The 18,856-nt window shown below is 53.0% G+C and overlaps 7 protein-coding genes across 7 annotated transcripts; 3 read left to right on the forward strand and 4 right to left on the reverse strand.

The window, feature by feature from the left end:
- Nucleotides 1-647: 647 nt before the first annotated feature.
- On the forward strand, nt 648-1,337 carry BBA_07820 (uncharacterized protein; the record flags this gene model as incomplete). The annotated part of the gene is made up of 1 exon (XM_008602917.1): nt 648-1,337. The coding sequence occupies one exon, from the start codon at nt 648-650 to the stop codon at nt 1,335-1,337; it is 690 nt and encodes a 229-aa protein (XP_008601139.1).
- Nucleotides 1,338-1,730: 393 nt separating this feature from the next.
- Nucleotides 1,731-2,283, reverse strand: BBA_07821 (ribosomal protein L38e; the record flags this gene model as incomplete). Its single annotated transcript, XM_008602918.1, has 4 exons — nt 1,731-1,768; nt 1,912-2,040; nt 2,155-2,188; nt 2,254-2,283. The coding sequence occupies 4 exons, from the start codon at nt 2,281-2,283 to the stop codon at nt 1,731-1,733; spliced, it is 231 nt and encodes a 76-aa protein (XP_008601140.1).
- Nucleotides 2,284-2,985: 702 nt separating this feature from the next.
- BBA_07822 (ornithine decarboxylase) lies at nt 2,986-4,450 on the reverse strand (the record flags this gene model as incomplete). The annotated part of the gene is made up of 2 exons (XM_008602919.1): nt 2,986-4,046; nt 4,177-4,450. 2 exons carry the CDS (start codon nt 4,448-4,450, stop codon nt 2,986-2,988), a joined length of 1,335 nt encoding a protein of 444 aa, XP_008601141.1.
- Nucleotides 4,451-8,906: 4,456 nt separating this feature from the next.
- On the reverse strand, nt 8,907-12,146 carry BBA_07823 (peptidase M16C associated; the record flags this gene model as incomplete). Its single annotated transcript, XM_008602920.1, has 3 exons — nt 8,907-8,976; nt 9,096-11,816; nt 11,869-12,146. The coding sequence occupies 3 exons, from the start codon at nt 12,144-12,146 to the stop codon at nt 8,907-8,909; spliced, it is 3,069 nt and encodes a 1,022-aa protein (XP_008601142.1).
- A 983-nt stretch (nt 12,147-13,129) lies between these two features.
- Nucleotides 13,130-14,718, forward strand: BBA_07824 (myosin-like coiled-coil protein; the record flags this gene model as incomplete). The annotated part of the gene is made up of 5 exons (XM_008602921.1): nt 13,130-13,325; nt 13,402-13,673; nt 13,723-13,871; nt 13,918-14,170; nt 14,221-14,718. 5 exons carry the CDS (start codon nt 13,130-13,132, stop codon nt 14,716-14,718), a joined length of 1,368 nt encoding a protein of 455 aa, XP_008601143.1.
- Nucleotides 14,719-15,475: 757 nt separating this feature from the next.
- On the reverse strand, nt 15,476-16,573 carry BBA_07825 (glycosyltransferase family 17; the record flags this gene model as incomplete). The annotated part of the gene is made up of 1 exon (XM_008602922.1): nt 15,476-16,573. One exon carries the CDS (start codon nt 16,571-16,573, stop codon nt 15,476-15,478), a length of 1,098 nt encoding a protein of 365 aa, XP_008601144.1.
- Nucleotides 16,574-18,235: 1,662 nt separating this feature from the next.
- On the forward strand, nt 18,236-18,556 carry BBA_07826 (uncharacterized protein; the record flags this gene model as incomplete). The annotated part of the gene is made up of 1 exon (XM_008602923.1): nt 18,236-18,556. One exon carries the CDS (start codon nt 18,236-18,238, stop codon nt 18,554-18,556), a length of 321 nt encoding a protein of 106 aa, XP_008601145.1.
- Nucleotides 18,557-18,856: the final 300 nt, after the last annotated feature.

Genomic DNA, 18,856 nt, shown 5'->3' on the forward strand with positions numbered 1-18,856 from the left:
GCCTTGTCACAGGCTGACAGGCTGCGGCAACGACCTGAACTGCCACGAAGACGTCCACCATTTCTTTTTCCTTCTTCCCCTTCCCGCTCTGTTTTTCTTTTGCCAGTATTTCCTTCTTGCCGTACCCAAAGAGGCACTTTCCTCTCAGTTCTCCACCTCCATTAAAAAAAAATCATATTCGTCTTGTCGCAATGGCGCAGTTCGCTTTCGTCCCTGCCACCCCGTCTCCATCTCGCCGCATGCAACGCTCATGAAAAGCTTCATGATGCAGTCAACGTCATTCGGCGCCGTTTCAGCCAGCCAATCATTGCCTCTTTACCCTTGGCTGGTTTCCCCCATTGAAATGTTGCGCGCTGAATAACTTGGCCTCCATTGTAAATAATCTTTTACTAAGTCTGCACCAATAAACGGACAAGCTTTGCCCCTCACCTCCCGCTTTCGTGTGCGATGCTGTTCCCCCGCATCAGCCACACAGGGAAGTGAGCTCCCCGCCAAGCTGCCTTGTCCAAATCAAAACCGTCGCGAATACTTCATGCACGCCTCACAAGATTCGCTGCAATATTACAACAGCCTACCATATCACAACGGCTGCACTATTACAAGGTTACTATAGCCGGCGCAAGATCTCCGCACTCCGACAAGACGCCATGCCTGTTACCGAATTCGCACTCTTCACCCTCCGTGACTCCTACGACGCCGTTGAGCTCCTCGAGGTCGTCATGGAGTGCCAGGAGATCCAGGATGAATGGGTCCGCGCTCACCATCCCAATGAGTGCGCCAAAAAGGCCTCGGTCAGCCGCCTCTATGCCGACGCTACCGAGCCCGGTCGCCATCGCGTCGCCATCACCGCGCCCTGGAAGTCCCCCGCCGCCCACCTTGAATGGCTCGACACGCCCGCCAACAAGCAAATCATGGCCAAGTTTGCCGCCTTTTTACCCGGCGGCACCGTGCCCGACCACGCCGCCGCCGCTGACCCCACAGCCAGCGAGGCGGACCGCGGGTTCCTCTTCTTCCACATGAACACCGCCGGCCGCCGGCCGCACCTCCACGAGGCCTTTTCTCCGAAAGAAACGCTCATCGTGACCAAATTGGCAGCGGTAGAGGGCGCTGCGGGGCGCGAGCAGCTGCAGGCCCGCTACACAGAGCTCGAGGACGCGCTCATGGCTGGGAGGCAGAAGGACAGGGTCTGGGCGGGCTGGCGCATCGAAAAGGAAGGGGACCGTGACGAGCTCGTGATATTTCGCAGTGCTGACCTTGCGGCTGACGGGCTGGCGCCGCTCAACCAGTACGGCAAGTCTATAGGCCCCGAGCTGCGCATTGCCGAAATAGCGCCTTGATCGGGCTACCCTCGGAGAGATGAAGGGTGGTCAGATCAATGACAAGAATGCCCTGCGTTTGTATATTAGTGTAGTTCGTCACAACACACCCGCTCCAAGACGATTTGTCTTTTCATCCAGAGCCACAGTCACCGAGCAAGACGGCCAGTCGCATCGTGTACATGTCCTTAATCGTTCATTTGAGAAATCTCTATCAAGCGCGCGATTCAAGCACATCAAATGCAAGGTATTCCCGAGACGCCCAATGTGTGCATGTAGAATCCTTCATCCATTCCGGGCTCGGCCTCGACTCCTCATCCCATGTCATATTTTGTGTTTTTGTGTGTGTGAGTGTGTGCGTGTGTGTGTACCCTTTACTCCATTCCGTCCAATTTTCCGTTATTTTATGACAGTTTAGTTGCTCTTCTTAGAGACGTCGGTGATCTGAAGGGCTGCGGGGCTGTTAGCAAACATCTAGGTTGAAGAGCGATTGACCACCGAGTTGGAATGCCCTCCGGCAACGCAATGCAATTTGCCGCAATGCGCTCCGCCGAAAAGTATTCCAACTCGATACTGCGTCGCGGGGGTCGCATACTGGGAGGGAGAGACTGCTTGAGCTTCTCGGCCTTCTCGGTGTCCTTGAGCACCAGAGTGTACAGGTGCTTCTGGCAACGGACCTTGAACTTGATGTTCTGGGCCTTCTTGTTCTTCTTGATGCGCGCGGCTGTACATTTTTGTTAGTAATCGTTTCACCTCAATGGCATTCGCATCGTTCTCTTCGTCGGCGGTTCGTCTCGCAGCGAGAAAACAAGCGTTCGATATGGTTTCCGAAACGTACAGGAGGCGTCCTTCCGACGGCAGATCTCGATGAACTAACAAGCAGTTAGAATGCATGGATTCTTCTCGCAAATAATCATAACACATTTCCCATTCGCACCTTCTTGATATCAGCGACTTCGCGAGGCATTATGGCGGTGTTGTGTTGTTTGATCGGAAAAATTACGATTGAACAGTGTACAGAGAAGATTGGGCTATTTTTTGCAGATATTATTTTTGTGCGCAGCCAACTCGCGGGGGTGCAGAGCACGGCCCACTAATTTTCGCCTTTACTGGCTGTGGCGGTGTCATGAGTGGCTGGTGGCCCTCGCGCCACAATCACTACCCTATTCTTCGCGAAACAATGGCCAAATAGTAGCCATTTCCAGTGCATTCTGTCTGAATCAATTCAAGTCACATTTCAGTGACGTGGCTACTCTTACCAACGCTGTGACGGGCTTCAGCTCCTGCAGAGTCCACGGCTGGCTGTTGAGTGTGCCAGCTACTCGCAACAGGTACATACGACGGCTATGACACAAAAATAAAAGCTGTAGCACTTGGACTAAGCAGTAACTAGAACGACATATCTTCAAATGAATCCCATCAGGTCCAAATCAGCTCAGTGCATCATCGAATATATATGACACGCTAATCTTCTGGCTCGTTTGATAGCCCGTTGTTATTGTGACCCTGGAATCGATTTCTCAGTGCTTAAATTGCGAGTTTCTATTGTCTGAAGAAATTGTGTAAAAATGTGAGCATTGTTTGTGCTCATGCAAGAATGCGTAACCAAGAGTGTTCATCTACAACTATCCCTCTATCTTGAAAACAACAAACCATTATCCTTTTCCGATTAGATACTGACGAGAGCATTGACGGCAGGCTCCGAGGAAACATATATGACGTCGTGGGCGTTGGAGAAGCCGTTGAACTGGGTGGCGGAGCACTTGGTATAGGCGCCCATTTCCTCAAAGTAGAGCCAGTCGCCAACGTCCACAAGGCCAGCAAAGTGGGTGCTCTCGGTGATGCGGTCAATGCCGTCGCAGGTTGGGCCCCAGACCGAGTACTCGATGCCGTCGACTGCGGGTCTGGCGAGAGCGGTGTCGTAGACAGTCTCGCCGTCGCGGCGCAGGACCTTGGCAACGGGGTGCTGGTGGTCAAACATGATGTTGGAAAAGTTGCCGTAAACGCCATCGTTGATGTAAATCATGTACGAGGTGGCGCCAGTGGCAGGGTCATCTACAGTGCGGCGGGCGATGACGTTGCAAGCAATGGTGAAAGCTGATGCGACGTAGTAGCGGCCGGGCTCGGCAATGATTTCGACATTGCTAGAGGCTGGAAAGAGCTCATCAAGGGCACCGCTGAGGACAGCAGCATTGACCTCAAAAGTGGCACCGGAAAAGCCACCGCCGACGTCGAGGGTGCGGAGGTGGAAGCCGTGTTCAGCAGCCTGCTGGAAGACGAGATGAGCATCCTTAACGGCGTGGTAGTATGCCATGGGGTCGGCGGAGCCAGAACCGACGTGGAAGCTGACGCCGACGACGTTGAGACCGAGCTCCTTCGCAAGGGCGAGCAGGCTGTCGGTGGTGTCCATGGGAGCACCGAACTTCATGCTGAGGCGGCAGGCAGAGGAGGTGTCGTCGGTGATGATGCGCAGGTAGAGCTCAGCATCGGGGAAATGCTTGGCGATCTTGTAGAGCTCGTCGGTATTGTCAAAGGTCATCTGGCGGACACCGGCAGCCTTGACGTAGCGGACGTACGAGTTTGTCTTGCAAGGCTGAGCATAGATGATGCGGTCAGGAGAGCAGCCCATGGCGAGGACCTGGTCAATCTCGGTCTTGGAAGCGCAGTCAAAGCCGGTGCCGAGGGCGGCGAGGAGCCGAAGGACCATAGGGTCGGGGTTGCATTTGACGGCTGTGTAAGTTAGCAACTGCAAACAGAGCAAGTGAGGAGAGTAAAAACGGTACAAAGACGAGCGTGACGAGCAAAGAGAAGAGAATAATGCAAGCGGAGCGAGGACAAGAAGGGAACAGAATCAACATACCGTAAAAGGGGCGGACACGAGGGAGGTTCTTCTTCCAGCGCAGGTGCTGACGGTAAACGTCGCCAAGATCAGCCACAAAAAAGGTGTCCTCATCGCCAGGCTCGCAGAGCTCGTGGTCAACAGCCTCAACACGGCGGGTGAGGGCATTGCGGATGAGCTGCTTGGCAATGGCGGGACCATCGCGGGCGGCAATGGAGGGAATGGGAAGCCTTTTGGCTAAAAATGGGGATTGGTGAATGGTGTCGACATGGTGGTCAAAGACGGCCGTAGTCATGGTCATATCCCAGGTGTTGTAGTTGTCGGATAACAAACAAGGATGTCGTTTATTATCGATTGAGTAAACCGGTTTGTGGAAAGGGCTTGTTAGGGGGGTCGAAGGATGTAACAAACGTTTCCTTCAGCGGACTGGCGAGGCCTCCTCGACTCTTCCTCGGCAAGAGGAAGAACCTCAGAAATCCTCCTATGCGGCAGCTGATGGGATTGGTGGGAAGACGGGGGTGGAAGTTGATGATCCAAATCACCAGCAGTCAAGATAGGCGAATTGAACAAGCTATAGGCAGCGGCAGGCGGCGTGAGGAGGAGGAATGGCGTTGATGATGTGAGTAGGCTTGCGAAAGCAGAAATTTTTGTCGGAGAAGTGGAAAACGGCCTGGGGAGCCGTAGCGAGAGCGGTGCCTTTTGAGTCGAACCCAAAGGCTAAGGCGAGTCGTGAGCACGACGGATTTATAGTAATTGGGTAGGTTGGAAGTGGTGAGCGGTAGTCTGTCTGTTGTTGTGGGAGAGAGGTGGTCAGCGGTCAAGTTTTTTCCTAGATGTATATATGTGGAGTCATGACGCATGTGCTTGGGGGAGACGTGAGAAGAAGAGACGAGAACAAAATTGACGTTTAAAAAAAGAGGGGGATGCGGCAAAAAGAAGCCGAAGGGGTGACATTTTGTAAAGAGCTATTGTATCAAGTCTCGCGGTCCGTGTTTTGGTAGTGGTGGTGGTGGTGGTCTGGCCGTGCGAGTTGTCGTGATGGGCGATGGTGGAGGGGTTGCACAGCCAGCAAGCGAGCGAGCAAACAGAGGGACACAGTTGAGAGACGGATGCGCCATTTGTGGCAAGGGGCAAACTAACCGTGCGGGAATTTAGCAAAGATGTGAATATCGAGGTTGAAAGGCTAGAGTGTAGCTAGAGCGGAATGGGAAGCCGAATTGGAGGGGGTGGTGGTTGCAATATCACGTTGCGAGGACACGGTGTGTTGTGTTAAGGAGCAGAAGATGGGCCAAGCTGGAGGAGAAGGGGAGGGAGTGGAAGAGAGTTGAGGCTGTGGTCACTGGTGGGTAGGTAGGCGGATATTGGGTAGAGTCACGAGTGGGCGGCAGTGAGCAAGCAGACCGAGCAGGCAGGCAGACGAGAGATTTATTTTTATGGTAAAGATTCGCATTGCTTTATTACTGGTATAATTTTTTCATTTCATTTCCCCCCTTTATAATTATTGCCTTTCCCTCTGTTTGTGGTCTGCCTGGTTGGGCTGCACGGCTGGTGTACCTGGCTGGCTGACTTGCCTGCACTTGGCTGTACTTGTCCTGGATGATCAGTGCAGCAAGTCTAGAAAGCCTGCGAGGCCCCAGAATTATACCGCCGTCGACCAGTGAGGCCTCGTCTGACTACGAATACAAAGCGCCAGCCGCACGAAAAAAAAACGCGACACATGGATTGAAAATTTGACTTTTTCGACGACAATGACGGGAAAGGCACACAGATGCCCGCTACGTACTCGACGCCCGCCACGACCTGCAATTGACACGGCTACCTATTTAGGTACCTCGCCAACACCCTCTCCCACGACGCCGTTTCCGAGACATGCGCATGTATTATGTAGCAGTACTGTGTACTTTTCCTCGGCTTACCCTCCCCGGGCATCGTCGTGAAAATGACAAACCGGGCTGTGCTGGCTGGCACCAATGATGCATTACAGCCCGAATTACGAGAGCCCATTCATTCAGCATGCGGCAAATAATAATCAGAGGGGACAGTCTTTGTTGCGCGTCTCTTCAGGGCTGAGCTGGAACAGGCAGCTCAACACAATCCGAGCCAGGACGAGTCACAAAGGCTGTGTCTGCCCAATCGCCTCAACTACCGCCGCACGCCCATTATCATCGTGCATGCAAGTTTCACGCCCCTCCGGATGGCCATCCCGTGGAACCGCAACGCAGCGACGCCCAAACGGGGGCTCTGGGCGCATCACTCGCAGCCTTGCATGCACATGCCGCTGCAGTACGCCGCGAGACGAGCCGCTCATGTTTGCGAAATCTTGTTACCCCTACGAGCTCGCAATATTGCACTTGCCATTGCCACCCAAGCGGGCAGTAAAAAAAAGAAGGTTCTGACCCAGTCTCTTAGCGGTTTTCACTGTATCTTATAGGATGTGAATGAAAGAGGTACTAGATAGGCTCTTCAGCCTAGTTGGTGTGATACAATAATACATATTCTATCATTGTTGTGTATTACAATACGGATAGAATGCGTATTATTATTTTACACTAACTAGGCTAGTTAGGCTATCAAGTGCCTCTATGATCACCTCCTACAAGGCTTTAGGAGAACTGTACTTTGTCACCCATTTGCCACCATAGTCAATCAGTAGTCAGCAATACCTGCGCGCATTCTTCATCGAAAAGCCTTCCCATGGACCTCCCTCCGGCGGAGACATGTCGTGGCAGCCCCGATGTAACAACGGTGTCAAGAACATGGAGTCACTTTTGTAAAGACGTACGTAGAGCAAGACGCGGCTCGTGTCAATGTTGGCATCGTAGCAAATGAGTTTCTCCCATATCAAAAGGCAAATCATGCCTGTGCGCCGCTGCTCTCCAGTACGGCTACTAACTACACATACAAACCCTCTCCCGCGGGCGGCCCAAGAGCCAGCCATTGCCACCACGTCCCGGCCACCGGTGCCGTCTACCCGACTCTTGGCGATCCGCGCCCCCCCGACTGAATCGTGGCTCGATGCAACCCCACGCCGGGCCCTGTTCCCTGGCGATATTCGACATGTGTCTCTCCTGGTTTGGCATCGGGTCTCGCATCGATTTCTCCATGAATGCCCCCCTTGTCTTTGTGGCTTGTCGAGTACACCCTTCTGCGCAATAAGCTTAGTTACCCATCTCGAACCAAGCAGACCAGTCGTTCGGGCCAAGGTCCCTTTCCTAGGCACAGGGATGTGGCCGTTTTGATAATCCCTCTCCGCAAACATCACAACCATTTGCATGCTTCCTTTGTTAGCGTCTCCAACATCACAGCACCACACACCCGAGAAGCCAGCACTTTGTAGTCGCATTCAGCTCCAACACCAACACCAGCGCCACCCAGCCCAGACGTGACATGCTACACTAATGGTGCGATGGCCCTTGGTCGACCTCCAGAATGGCCTTGCAGTCGGCACTCTGGATCCGAACCACGAAACTGCCATCGCCCGGCATAAAACGCACAGACTCTCTGCCCGGCACCTTGGCCCGATCGACCTGCCAAGAGCTTGGACCCTCGGTCTACGTTCTCTTCCACGCGACACCAGTAAAAAAAAACTCTGGGGTCGCCAACCGCCGTCCGGACATGACGCACGTCAACACTGCCCACGGGCCCTCCAACTCTCTCACGGCATCGAAAAGGGCCAAAACGCCCATGTGTTGTATACTAGTCCCCTGTTATTCCTCATTTGGGGCTATGTGCTGACCCACATGCGATCGACTGCCTGTGATGAGGCAACAACAGAAACCATTCAACTAATACCTCATATTACAACGCCAACGCCTCGTCAAGTCCAGACACTATTGAGTAGAAAAAAAAGTCTCATACTACAAGTCTAACCAACAAAATGTACCTGGCTCGGCCATAGATTCCACAGCACGGCAGCAAAGTATCTCGTCTGTCACAAACATAGCCTCGGACCTCTCTCTACGTACTCGTCATCAGCCACGCCGCCTGTTTGGTCTTTGTTGTCGCCATCTCCCTCGGCATCGCGATTAAATTAGACTCACACACACACGTGCACGCACAACTCCCCTTTCTCCCCTCACCGGCATCCCTCTATCCAGCTTCCAAATGAATAATATCCGTCCTCCTGACTCTTGACATGTACTCAGTTCTTTAGTCCGGCAATCCAATGCTCAGCGACCCCGGCTCTGAGAGAACGAGCGATTTTCTCCTCCATTCCCCCCCTCCAGAAAATCAAGAAACCTCCAGTACCAAGATTCCCCTCCTTGTCTTCTTGCGTTGCCTCCCCCACTTTCCCCCAGAGTCTCGTCTAAGCCAATCCCACATCTAGCGAAAGGAGGCCTCCCTTCCGCCATATCCTACATTCCTGTCTAGAGGCAGTCCTGCTGTCCAATCCCGGGCAAGCTCGTGCTCTGCTGCTTGTTGTACCATGGCGGCAAACGCAGCCCGCAGGAACGAGGCGCCAGAGTTGAAAGAGTCCTGCGCAAAAAACGCGGTCTGGAGAGGCATCCGGGTCCCGTAGCCGCAAGAAATGGCGGGAGACAAGTACAAGGAGTAGTAGAAAAAACAAACAAAGAACCCAGGATTGAAAAAAGTACCATCGTCAGCACCGGTTCGTCCTAGAAGGAAAATGGAAAAAGAAACATTGTGTTTGCTCTTGCGTTGCTCTGTGGCCTCTCTGCCATGAATGACGAAACAATGTTCATCGACAGAAAGGCGTATCGTATCTGAACGCGTCAACTCCACAACCCATTTCACTCCTTCACTGTGTCATCTTGTCGAATACCGTCGACATCGTGAGAAGAGTCGTACTTTTCCTTCCGTCTATGCCAAAATATTCTATAGTATACATGTTGTCTTTATCGTGTCTCGCCTTTCGCCTGATCGTCAGCTACGTTGGTACACTGTGATTCTTCCACCCATATCGTACACTGCACGTTTACTCTGCACCGGGCACATTCATCTCCTCCACTGCCCAGCTGCCATCAACCCACGCCTTCTTCTCGCCCAAGAACGACATGCGATCTTCGCCCTTGTCTACCGCCTGTACAAGGTACCGATCCGCGACCGCCTGCACCTGCTCCCGAGTCACGTCGAGCAGCTGCGTGCGCTTCGCCTGACGCATATCCTCAGTCACGCCCGACAGGAACCGACTCATGCCTTCCTCGTTGACCGCCTTGGGCGCGTCCACAGACTGGAACACCGAAATCTTGGCCTCCTCCAGATCTCTGTCGCTCCAGGCCTTCTCCGAGGCCCATCGCCCGGCATCTTTCATGATACGCATCGTGTTTTGCGGATTCGGGTCGCGGTACGAGTAGAACCCAAAGAGACCGTCGAGCGCCTTGGCGTAGGCCCCGCCGCCATAGGCTCCACCCTTTTCGCGAATCTCATGGTGCAGATGCTTATGCGTAAGCATCTGCGATAGTATCTGGAGGGGTGCGCCGTCGGCGTGCGTATAGGATGCTGTTGATACAGAGAGACCGCCATAGTAGACCTGGTAGGGAAGCGGGAAGAATGTCTTCTTCGTCTTGGGAAGGGTCAGTACACCACCGGCAGTTTGCGGCAGTGGGGGCTGTAGGCCGCGAGTAAAGGTCTGCAACGAAGTGAAATTGCTGGCGACGCTCTCGCTGCCACAGGTGACAGCGGCGCGAAGTTTACCCTTGGTAAGTGCGAGCTGTTGAATCTGCTTCAATTTGGCAATTACATCTTCAAGCTGGTCAGACTCCGGACGGCCGGCAAGCGAGGTGATGAGCTTCACTTGCGACAGACCAGTCACCTGCTGGCGGAGCCAGGCAGCCCGCGTTAGACCAGATTCCGCATGATTCATGGCAAAGCGGTGGCCCGACGAGGCAATGTCGTTGACGACACCATCGGCCGAAGCTTGCAGTAGCTGGCGAATGCGAAGCGCCGCCTCCTGGCTGTCAAAGTCGGTGTCCAGAACCAGCTTGCGCAGCAACTCAAACATCACGGGCACGTTGCGATCCAGCGCCATGCCAGTAAAGATGATGCCCTCATGGGCCTCCTCAAAGTTTGTCGGTGATGGTGTCGAGTGGTACCCGACAGATACGCCGCCCGTCTTGAGCTTGATCAGATCCTCCAGCTGCTCCATGGTCATATCCTTGGTGCCCAAGCGCATGATACTGTCTGTAAAGAGGGGAATTAGTTGGCGCAGATCATTCGACAGACCCTCAATCGTGTTGATAGCACGGAAGTATGTTAGGCCGTTGGTAGGAGCCTCGCGCCACTGGATAGAAATGCCCTCGTCGACTTCGTCGCGCACCGTAATCCGGTCGATGCTCCGGGGTATATCCTTGACGTAGACAGTAGGCAGACAGCTGAGGTCTTCCGTGTTGGTCTTGTTTTGTTCGGCGAGAAGATCCTGTTCCTGCTGCTCAAAGGCTGTGCGCGCTTGTTCTTCACCACCAGCCTTTTTGACCGCATCGGCAATCTTGCCGGCCAAACGCTCCTTCTCTTCGTTGACAAGGTCCTCTCCAAAAGTAGCCGACGGCGTCATAGTAAATGTAAGAGTTTTGTCGTTGAGCAGATACTTTTCAATGAGTCCTTCTAGATAGCCGCCTTCCGCCAGCTTGGCCTGAAAGCCAGTAATGGTATCATTCCAAGCAAGCGAGTCGAATGGATCGACACCATTGAACCATTTTGGCTTGAGTCGGTTGAGCATGGAGAAGCCAAAATTGGAAGTTTTGTGCTTGAGAGACAGCTCCAGCTGATGCAGTGACCCGTCAATCTTGCCCTGATCAAACCCGTTGTCGCGGACATCGCGTAAGATTTCCTGGACCTTGGACTTGAGCTTGGGCACATCTGCTTCTTGCACACCAGTCAGGCCGATGGAAAATATCCCTCGCTTGGCAGAACTATCATAGCCAGAGTTCGGGCTCCAATCAGCACCCATTCCAGTCTCCACAAGCCCACGGTACAGCGGCGAGCCATATCCATCCATTAACAGGCTAGATAGAAGAGCAAGCGAGAACGACTCCAAGACATCCGTTGTGTCCCCCATGATCCAAGAGACCGAGGTCTTGTATTGCCGATCTGGGTCGACCAGGGGGTCGAATGGGCCCGCCAGCGTGACATTCTTGGGTTCAGAGAGGACAATGGGCTCATGGATCTTCTTGTCGGCCTGAATCTTCTCAAATGCTTGCAAACGCGCATCAATGTCTCGAAGGTGGTCGGCTAGCGGCATATCACCGTATGTAAATAACTTGGCATTGCTGGGGTGGTAGTGCTCCGCGTGGAAATCTTTTAGCTGTTGATAAGTGAGGTCGGTAATCTTCTGCGGGTCGCCGCCAGAATTGTTGATGTCGGGAAAGATGTAGTCTTGAAATCGAATATAGTATAGGTAGCCCGCATCGGACATCTGGCCCTTCATCTCGTTGTAGACGACACCTTTGAAAACAAGCTTCTTGCTCTCTTCATCTGTGGCCAGTGGATTTTCCGGGCCGATGCGCCATCCCTCTTGTGTGAAATCGGATTCTTTTAGCAGGGGATGTAGCGTCGAGTCGAGGTACACGGACATGAGGTTCTTGAAGTCCTGGGCATTTGTCGTGGCAAAGGGGTAAAATGTGTGGTCTGAAGCCGTAAAGGCATTCATGAAGTTTGACAGAGTTCGGGGAAGCATTTTGAAAAACGGATCACGTATCGGATACCTGGCTTTAGGTAAGCATCAGGCGATTCCTGCTCATCCGTTTGCGCACTCACTTTTCACTACCACAGAGCGTCGTGTGCTCGAGGATATGAGGGATTCCCGTATCATTCGGGGGATTTGTCTTGAAACCGATGGAGAAGACATTATTGCTGTCCTCTCGCGCAATGTGTAGGTAGTCAGCGCCAGTCTTGTCGTGCTGAAGATGTAGCGCCGTGAGCTCTAGTTCAGGAACATGCTTGGATCGGACGAGCGTGAAGCCGTGCAGCTTGGAGCCAGGCTTGGGGTACTGCGACAGCTCGGTCACAGCCTTGCGGGCCGCATTGCGCAACATGATAAATTAAACAATATGCGACGCTGGTACAGATAACCACGAGTGGACAAACAGTGCAAACGAGGGTCAAACAGCGATTGTTGCTAATGGAAATTTGAGGTCGTGGATAGGACGTCATTTTACTATTAGTAAGCATTACAACGCCGCTTTAGGGAGCAGCTAACAGGGGCGAATTAGGGAGCAGGAAAAAGACGAAAAGGCATATTGTAGAGTTTAATAATGTCTGGACGACTGCTGTTATGTTTCTGTTCTCTGCTGCAGCTTGAGCAAGCATAATGTCGGGCCTTTGAATGTATTCTGCATTATACCTCGTGCAAATTGCGTAGTGCCATAGCTAAGCTAGCAACAGGCAGTGAGCTTGGATAAGCTGATGATTCGACGGCATTCGCATTGAACAAAATCGACAAAGGAGATCGCAAGAGTGACCAGATAAAACGATAGACTGTGATCAAATCAATAATAGTTTGAAATTGAATACGCTGCCAGTTGTGAGGACCGTCACCCGTCCACTATAGCAGCGGGTTGTTGCCCCCGTTTGGGGAGCACTTTATTTCACCTTGCCTGGTGCCACCTGAGCGGCGTTCCCAAGTCCACTCGAGGCACTAGCCAAAGTTGTGCATCAGAGTGGAAAACTACGTCGTCCTCATCCATTGCCCAACACAATCCTCAGCGCCGCCATAGCCACTTAAGCTGACTGAAGATTCTGCGCCTCAAGTCGAGTGTGAGCGCCATTTGGCCGTGTCTCGCCTCAAGCCGCAAGGCTTCTGCATCCGCTCGACTTCGGCCCGCTCATGTCGGACGAGCAGGACCTCCGCCCCCCCAACCCGGACGATCTCGTCAACACCAGCGAGATTCTAGGCTCCCGAGGGCGGCTGCGTCCCGCACCGTTGCATACAAACTAGATTATTCTTTTGTCAATGCTGTAACGCCGATCGTTATCCACCCGTGCGACAAGAATCGACGAGCAGCACACCAAGTCGACCATGCCAGCGACACGCGCTGAGCCGGCCACCACCAACGGTCACGATGGCCACAGCCACCTTGCGCCGCCCTCAGGGAAAAAGGGCAAGGCGAAGAAAGGCGTCGACGCAACAAATGGCGCCTCCAGACTCCTGGCGGAGCGCATCTCGCAACTGGAGCAGGATGCCGCGGGTGAGAAGGATCAAGAGCTGGAAATAGGTACGACAACATATTCGGGCGCATAGCCGCTCGTAGGGTTTGGCATAAATACTCCTACTAACGTTTCTGATGACAGAAAGAGAAGTTAGGCGCGCAACTCGTGATCTATTGCAACAAATGGCTAGAATGGACGACTCACAAAAGATTGACCATCTGACGAAGCGGTCTAGCGAGCTGCTTGCCGATATGCGACGTTTAGAAAAGGAGAATCAAAAGAATAAGAAGCGCGGCGATATTCTCCAGAAAGAACGAGATATCAATCGCACGGAGCTCAGCAAGACAATAGGGTTGAAAGAGAAGCTGGAGAAGCTGTGTCGTGAACTCCAGAGGGATAACAACAAGATGAAGGTATGCAGGTCCTTGCGGCAGTGACACGATCCGGTGCTGATTTCAGCAGAACGAGAACAAAGAACTCCAAGCTATACAAAAGCGCAATGCCCTATCATGGGACGAGAAATACGGCGCTCTGCTCTCGAAGCTTGAATGCTCTCAAGAGGACAAGGACACTCCGCGCAAGCAAATTGTAGATATGGAAATGGAGGAGCTGTACGTCATGAGTCGAGTGCTACCTGGATCCTGCTGACGCCCATAGGTTCCGAGTACGCTTCAAATCTTTTATTGAGCAATACGAACTCCGAGAGCTGCATTTTCACTCCCAGATGCGAACCAAGGAGATTGAACTCCAATACCATCTCGCGCGCTTTGAGCGAGACAAGAAAGCCACCGAGACCGAGTTGACCAAGATGCGCAAGCTACAATCACAAGTACAGACACTATCTAGAAGCGAGACGCAGCTTCGCGCGGAGCTTAATATGTACATTGATAAGCTTGGCGAGGCATGTAATGTAAGTTTGGACAAGTAAGCGGTCGTGCTTTTCACTGACGTCGGGTACAGGTGAAGGTAGCTCTTGATCAACGGGATGACATGGTCGCCCGCCAGCGCAGAGAGATGCAAGAACAGTCGAAAAAGTGCAAGCGGTTAGACAAGGAGAACGAGGCACTTAAGCGCCAAAAGGAGGCTACGGCGGCCAACATTATTCGCATGGCAGAAGAGAGACAGCAATGGAAGAGCCAAATGGACGCCGCCGAAAAGAAGACACAGAAGCTTATGAGCATCATCCAACAGATGCAGCAACAGGGTCGTAAAGTCCCAACGGCAATGGCGTCGACGTTAGAAAACTGTATCAACAATGAGGACCCGGCTGAGGACGGGGAAGATAGCGACTACTCTGAAGAGGTCGAGGAGGGTAGCGATCTCGACGACACAGAGGAGGAGACGCCGTTACAATCACGCTCACAACCGCCACAAGCTGGGCCTGCGACGATTAAAGTACCGTACGGGCCGGAGCGCCCTCCCAGACCGCCCGGCAGCGCCGCTATCAATGGACACTAGAAGGCCGTGATGGGCACGTACGACGTACTGCCGGCATCGATGAAGATTGATCTGATTGATGGCGAGGCGATCCATAAACTGTATCTGGAATCAACTGCGGCCCTGAGACAGGGTGGCATTGTGCCGAGCGATTTCAACATGGCGATTGACCAGGCTTTTTCGGGCCGTGACTCGCTACAGCTCAGCGAAGCTGAGCGCGGGATGCTTTGGCGGATGTTTGGGGCGCCGCAAGTCTCGGACAGACGCCGCAAGTCTTAGAGTTCATGTGCTCTTTGTATAGAGCTATGTATATTGATGTATGTTGCATGTCTGGAGTTGTTGGGTTATGACGTTATTTACCCACTTTCGTCTTGATACTTTTTTTTTATTGCTGCAATCATTTTTTGCCTTGAGCTTTCATCTCTTACTGCCTTTTGGAGTTTTTCCCCTTGTTGCCCACGTACAATAATCATGGTTCTTCCGGAACAAGAAAGAGGTTGGAGCAGGCCTGGCACCTAGCACAGCGCGTTTGGAAGAGGCGAAGCAAGCCGACAACCTCAAATAGTCTATGTATCGCCACAATGTTCTTCCGATGTAACTTGCTTAAGCTACAGGCACAGGATAGTAAGATGGAATCTTGTCAGTATTCATTCCAGCGCTATCAAAACATGGTTTTATACACGTTGACTCCAAAACTCCGACGCTTCTGTATCGTTGCAAATGAGACGAGTCATAATGTTCCCTTTGTGTGTCGTTGACAGATGACGTAGCTGTCAATTCAAGGATAGTCCTTCATGCCAGCCGACTTGCCGCTTCGATCCTTGAGATATAGGAATCGCTCATCGTCCCTGACTAACGGCGGCAAGTCGGTATTGTTCTGCAGCCTCTCAAATTTGTTTCTCTTGCGCCCCCAAATGTCGAGTCCGTCGCGGACCGCAGCCGCGATACGGTCACGATCTCGAAATTTGTCCCCATTCATCCATTTATGCGAGAAGCTTGCCATTTTATTCAGATACAGCTCAATAGAGTCAAAGCAGCTGCTACAGTGCCATCCCGAATCCGCATATTTACCCGATTCCAGCCAGCGGGAGACAAAGTTGCCGCCGCGGCCCCCCCTTAGATTATTAGGCGAAAGCGTGCGCTGTCCGTCATAGTAGGTCGCCTGCGGATGGTGCCACTCGGGCCCGATGCTTTGAAACTGAAACGAGTAGTAAAAGAAGCGCGTGTAAAGGGTGAGGCGGCGCGGGAAGCTGCAGGTGCGGAGGACGCGCAGCGTGTCGGGACGCGGAATCTCGTCGACGTCGGCGACGACCAGGACGTCACCGAGGCGCGGGGCGCGGGGGTCGGTGCCGAGGAGTTTAGGAAAGACTTGCTCGTAGGCGGCGTCGCGCTGAAAGTACTCAAAGTCCCAGGTGCGCTGGGGGCGGAAGCCACCTGGGAACTCGAGCTCGTGGTGGAGCATCTTGTCGTGGTACTTTGCGAAGCGGTCCCAGCTCTGCTTAGCCAGTAGCGGCTTATCATGGCCGTGAAAGGTTTTCGGGGACTCGACAATGATGAAGAGGTCGACCTCGTCGTAGAGCGTATCGAGACGAATCTCGAGCCAGTCGAGCTCCGTGTTGACCATGGTCAAGTCGTAGATTTTGCGACGCGCGCCGCCGCTGCCCGCGGCAGCGGCGGGATACACGGTGAAGCCGTGCGTGGTGCACACCTCGTGAGCTTCGGGCGAGTCGTGGCTGGTGCCGGTCGCGAGAAGGTCCTCGGCGCTGCTGACGTGCAGCCGGAAGAGGACGAGGGCGAGAGAGAGGAAGACGGCGAGGGCGAGGAGAATTTTGTAGGGCTGTCTACTGGGCAGACCCCACGCGATTGGTGCAAGCATGTTGTGTCAACGCGGGCTGCAAAAAGGACGGAGAAAGAGAAGGGATGTGAGAAATTTGGGGAGTGTAATGGGCAGCTTGGCGCAGGCTGGACATGGCACGATGCAAGCAAACGCGATGGTCGTGAGACGCGAGTTGAGATTTTGTTGCGTTTGCGTGTAGAGCTCGATGAGCTGCAAATCATCTCCACCCCCCTGCGAATTCCAATGACGAGGATCGGAGTCTTGCAGGGCGGGCGCCGTCCTTTGCCTGCATCAGCCCTGCCCTGGTATTAGTTTTAACATGAGTATTACAGCTTATTAGGGCATTCACTCCATTGGACCCCCCTTTGACGCGGGCCACAACGGGGTTTTTAGACGGAGACTCAACGGCTTTGTGGAAAGTCCCGGCCAATTGAATTGGCACTGGTTTGAGTACGAATATAACACAAGGGTTTCTACTGGCCAAAAGTCCGCCGCAAAGGCTACTACGCCCGCAGAAGCAACGGGGTTTTGCAGGGGTTTGTTATTTAGTCACCGCAATTCCCTCCTGACTAGTTTATTAGCGGGCGGGTTCTGCATCTCGGCGTCGCCTCCCCGACTCCACCGCGGGCCAACCACTGTCAGCCCCGGGCCGTTGCCGATGGGCCCGATTGTACAAATGCCAGTTGGTGCGTCAAGAATCCATTTCCGTAGGCTACACAAGACCATGCCCTGCAATTGTGACGAACTGCAATAAACGTCTCCGGAAAAAATTGCCACGTGTACAATTTGTGTTACTTGTTCTTCGTATATCCCTCACTTGCCACATTGCCGCGCGACTTATTAGCAAGTAGCTGGACCAAGCACTCAAGTACTGATGATCAGGCGGTGCACTCCTAACTCGTCTCGTTTTTTTTTTTTTTTTTTTTTTTTGGCTCTTGAAGAAGTAGTCTTGTCATTGGCAACTGGCTCGATCTGTCTTGACGCAATCACTCACACTTTTCCAGCTTACTTGGCCTCGATCGGCGAATCTTCCCTGCAGACTACGTATGGCGGGGAGCTTATGCAAAGTGACTTCAGCAAGATACTGCATGTACAACCAGTTTATTTAGCCTTAAAAGACGGCGCTCTCTTTGCAGCCCAGGATGGACTAATTCAGCGCGGCTGATGGCAATGTTGAGACGTTGGAATGATTTCCCAAATACTGAGAACTGTGTGACTGGGAGGAGGAAGATGATAAGGTGGCGCCCTGCATATCTTGATACGAATCATTGCCGTGCTTGACGACATAGTGGTCATACATCAGGAAGGCCTTCTTTGAAAAGGTCACTAGTTCAAATCCGGCAGGGGACACACCTCTAGATGAAACTCAAAAGGGCGATCTGGGGCAGCTAGAGCCGGCCGCCGTGAGGCGCGCTACCGAATTTGATCATGTTCGTTCAGCGTGAGCCGTACAGGCACATCCTACAAATCCGCACCCTGTAGCTTCTGCCGTATAGGACACGCTTCACACTTTATACTTTCTAGAGTTTCCTACAGAAATATGTAGGTTTCCTAGTTAGATACTTATAGCGAGGACACGCCTATCGGTCAGATAGATAATGCGCCCCCAGGCGATAAACAATACAACAACAACAAGTTCTTTACGACAAAGTCCCATCTCCCATTTCACCGCTGCCACGTTTCTTATTCGCTTCAAACACAATGAAGTCTACCGTTTTCAATCGCACTTTGCTTGCATTGGGACTTTCCCGTGCCAATGTTACTGAGAGCGAGGCTCAGCTGCTGTGCGGCAATCTCGGCGTCATGAAAGTTCCCGACGGCGTCGACCCCAAGTCGGTCCGCACGTGCAAGGAGCACCCGTCCATCCGCGACATACAAGACGTGATGAAGCTGGAAAAGCGCAAGTGCTGGTACGGCCGGGACGCTGCCTGCTCCAAAAAGGGCTGGTGCTTCAGAACCTGCGACAATGGCGGCACGGGCGCCTGGTGCTGGACGACTGTCGGCGGTCCCCTCAGCGACTGAAACAGGTGTGTGAGGGATCGTGATTGCGGACGCAACGACACTTGTGGCGGAGGCGGCTGCAAGAAATGCGGATGCGGCTGCTGAGCTTACCGAGACAAATTAAAGCCAAGAAGATGCCTGCAGAGAGCAGCGTGACCTGTGTTGTGATGAATACTGGATCCTAAAATACACCGGGACATTGTGAGTGGTGAAAATGTCATGGAAAAAGCGTGGCTGCCTTTCCTGCTTCCTAAGCATCTCATAAGCGCGCTCAAAGGAACCGACCCTCCTTCTAGTGGAACTTGCACCCGTCAGGTTTTT

The sequence above is a fragment of the Beauveria bassiana genome (assembly GCF_000280675.1).
Source record: "Beauveria bassiana ARSEF 2860 unplaced genomic scaffold BBA_S00028, whole genome shotgun sequence".
Classification (NCBI taxonomy): Eukaryota; Fungi; Ascomycota; class Sordariomycetes; order Hypocreales; family Cordycipitaceae; genus Beauveria; species Beauveria bassiana.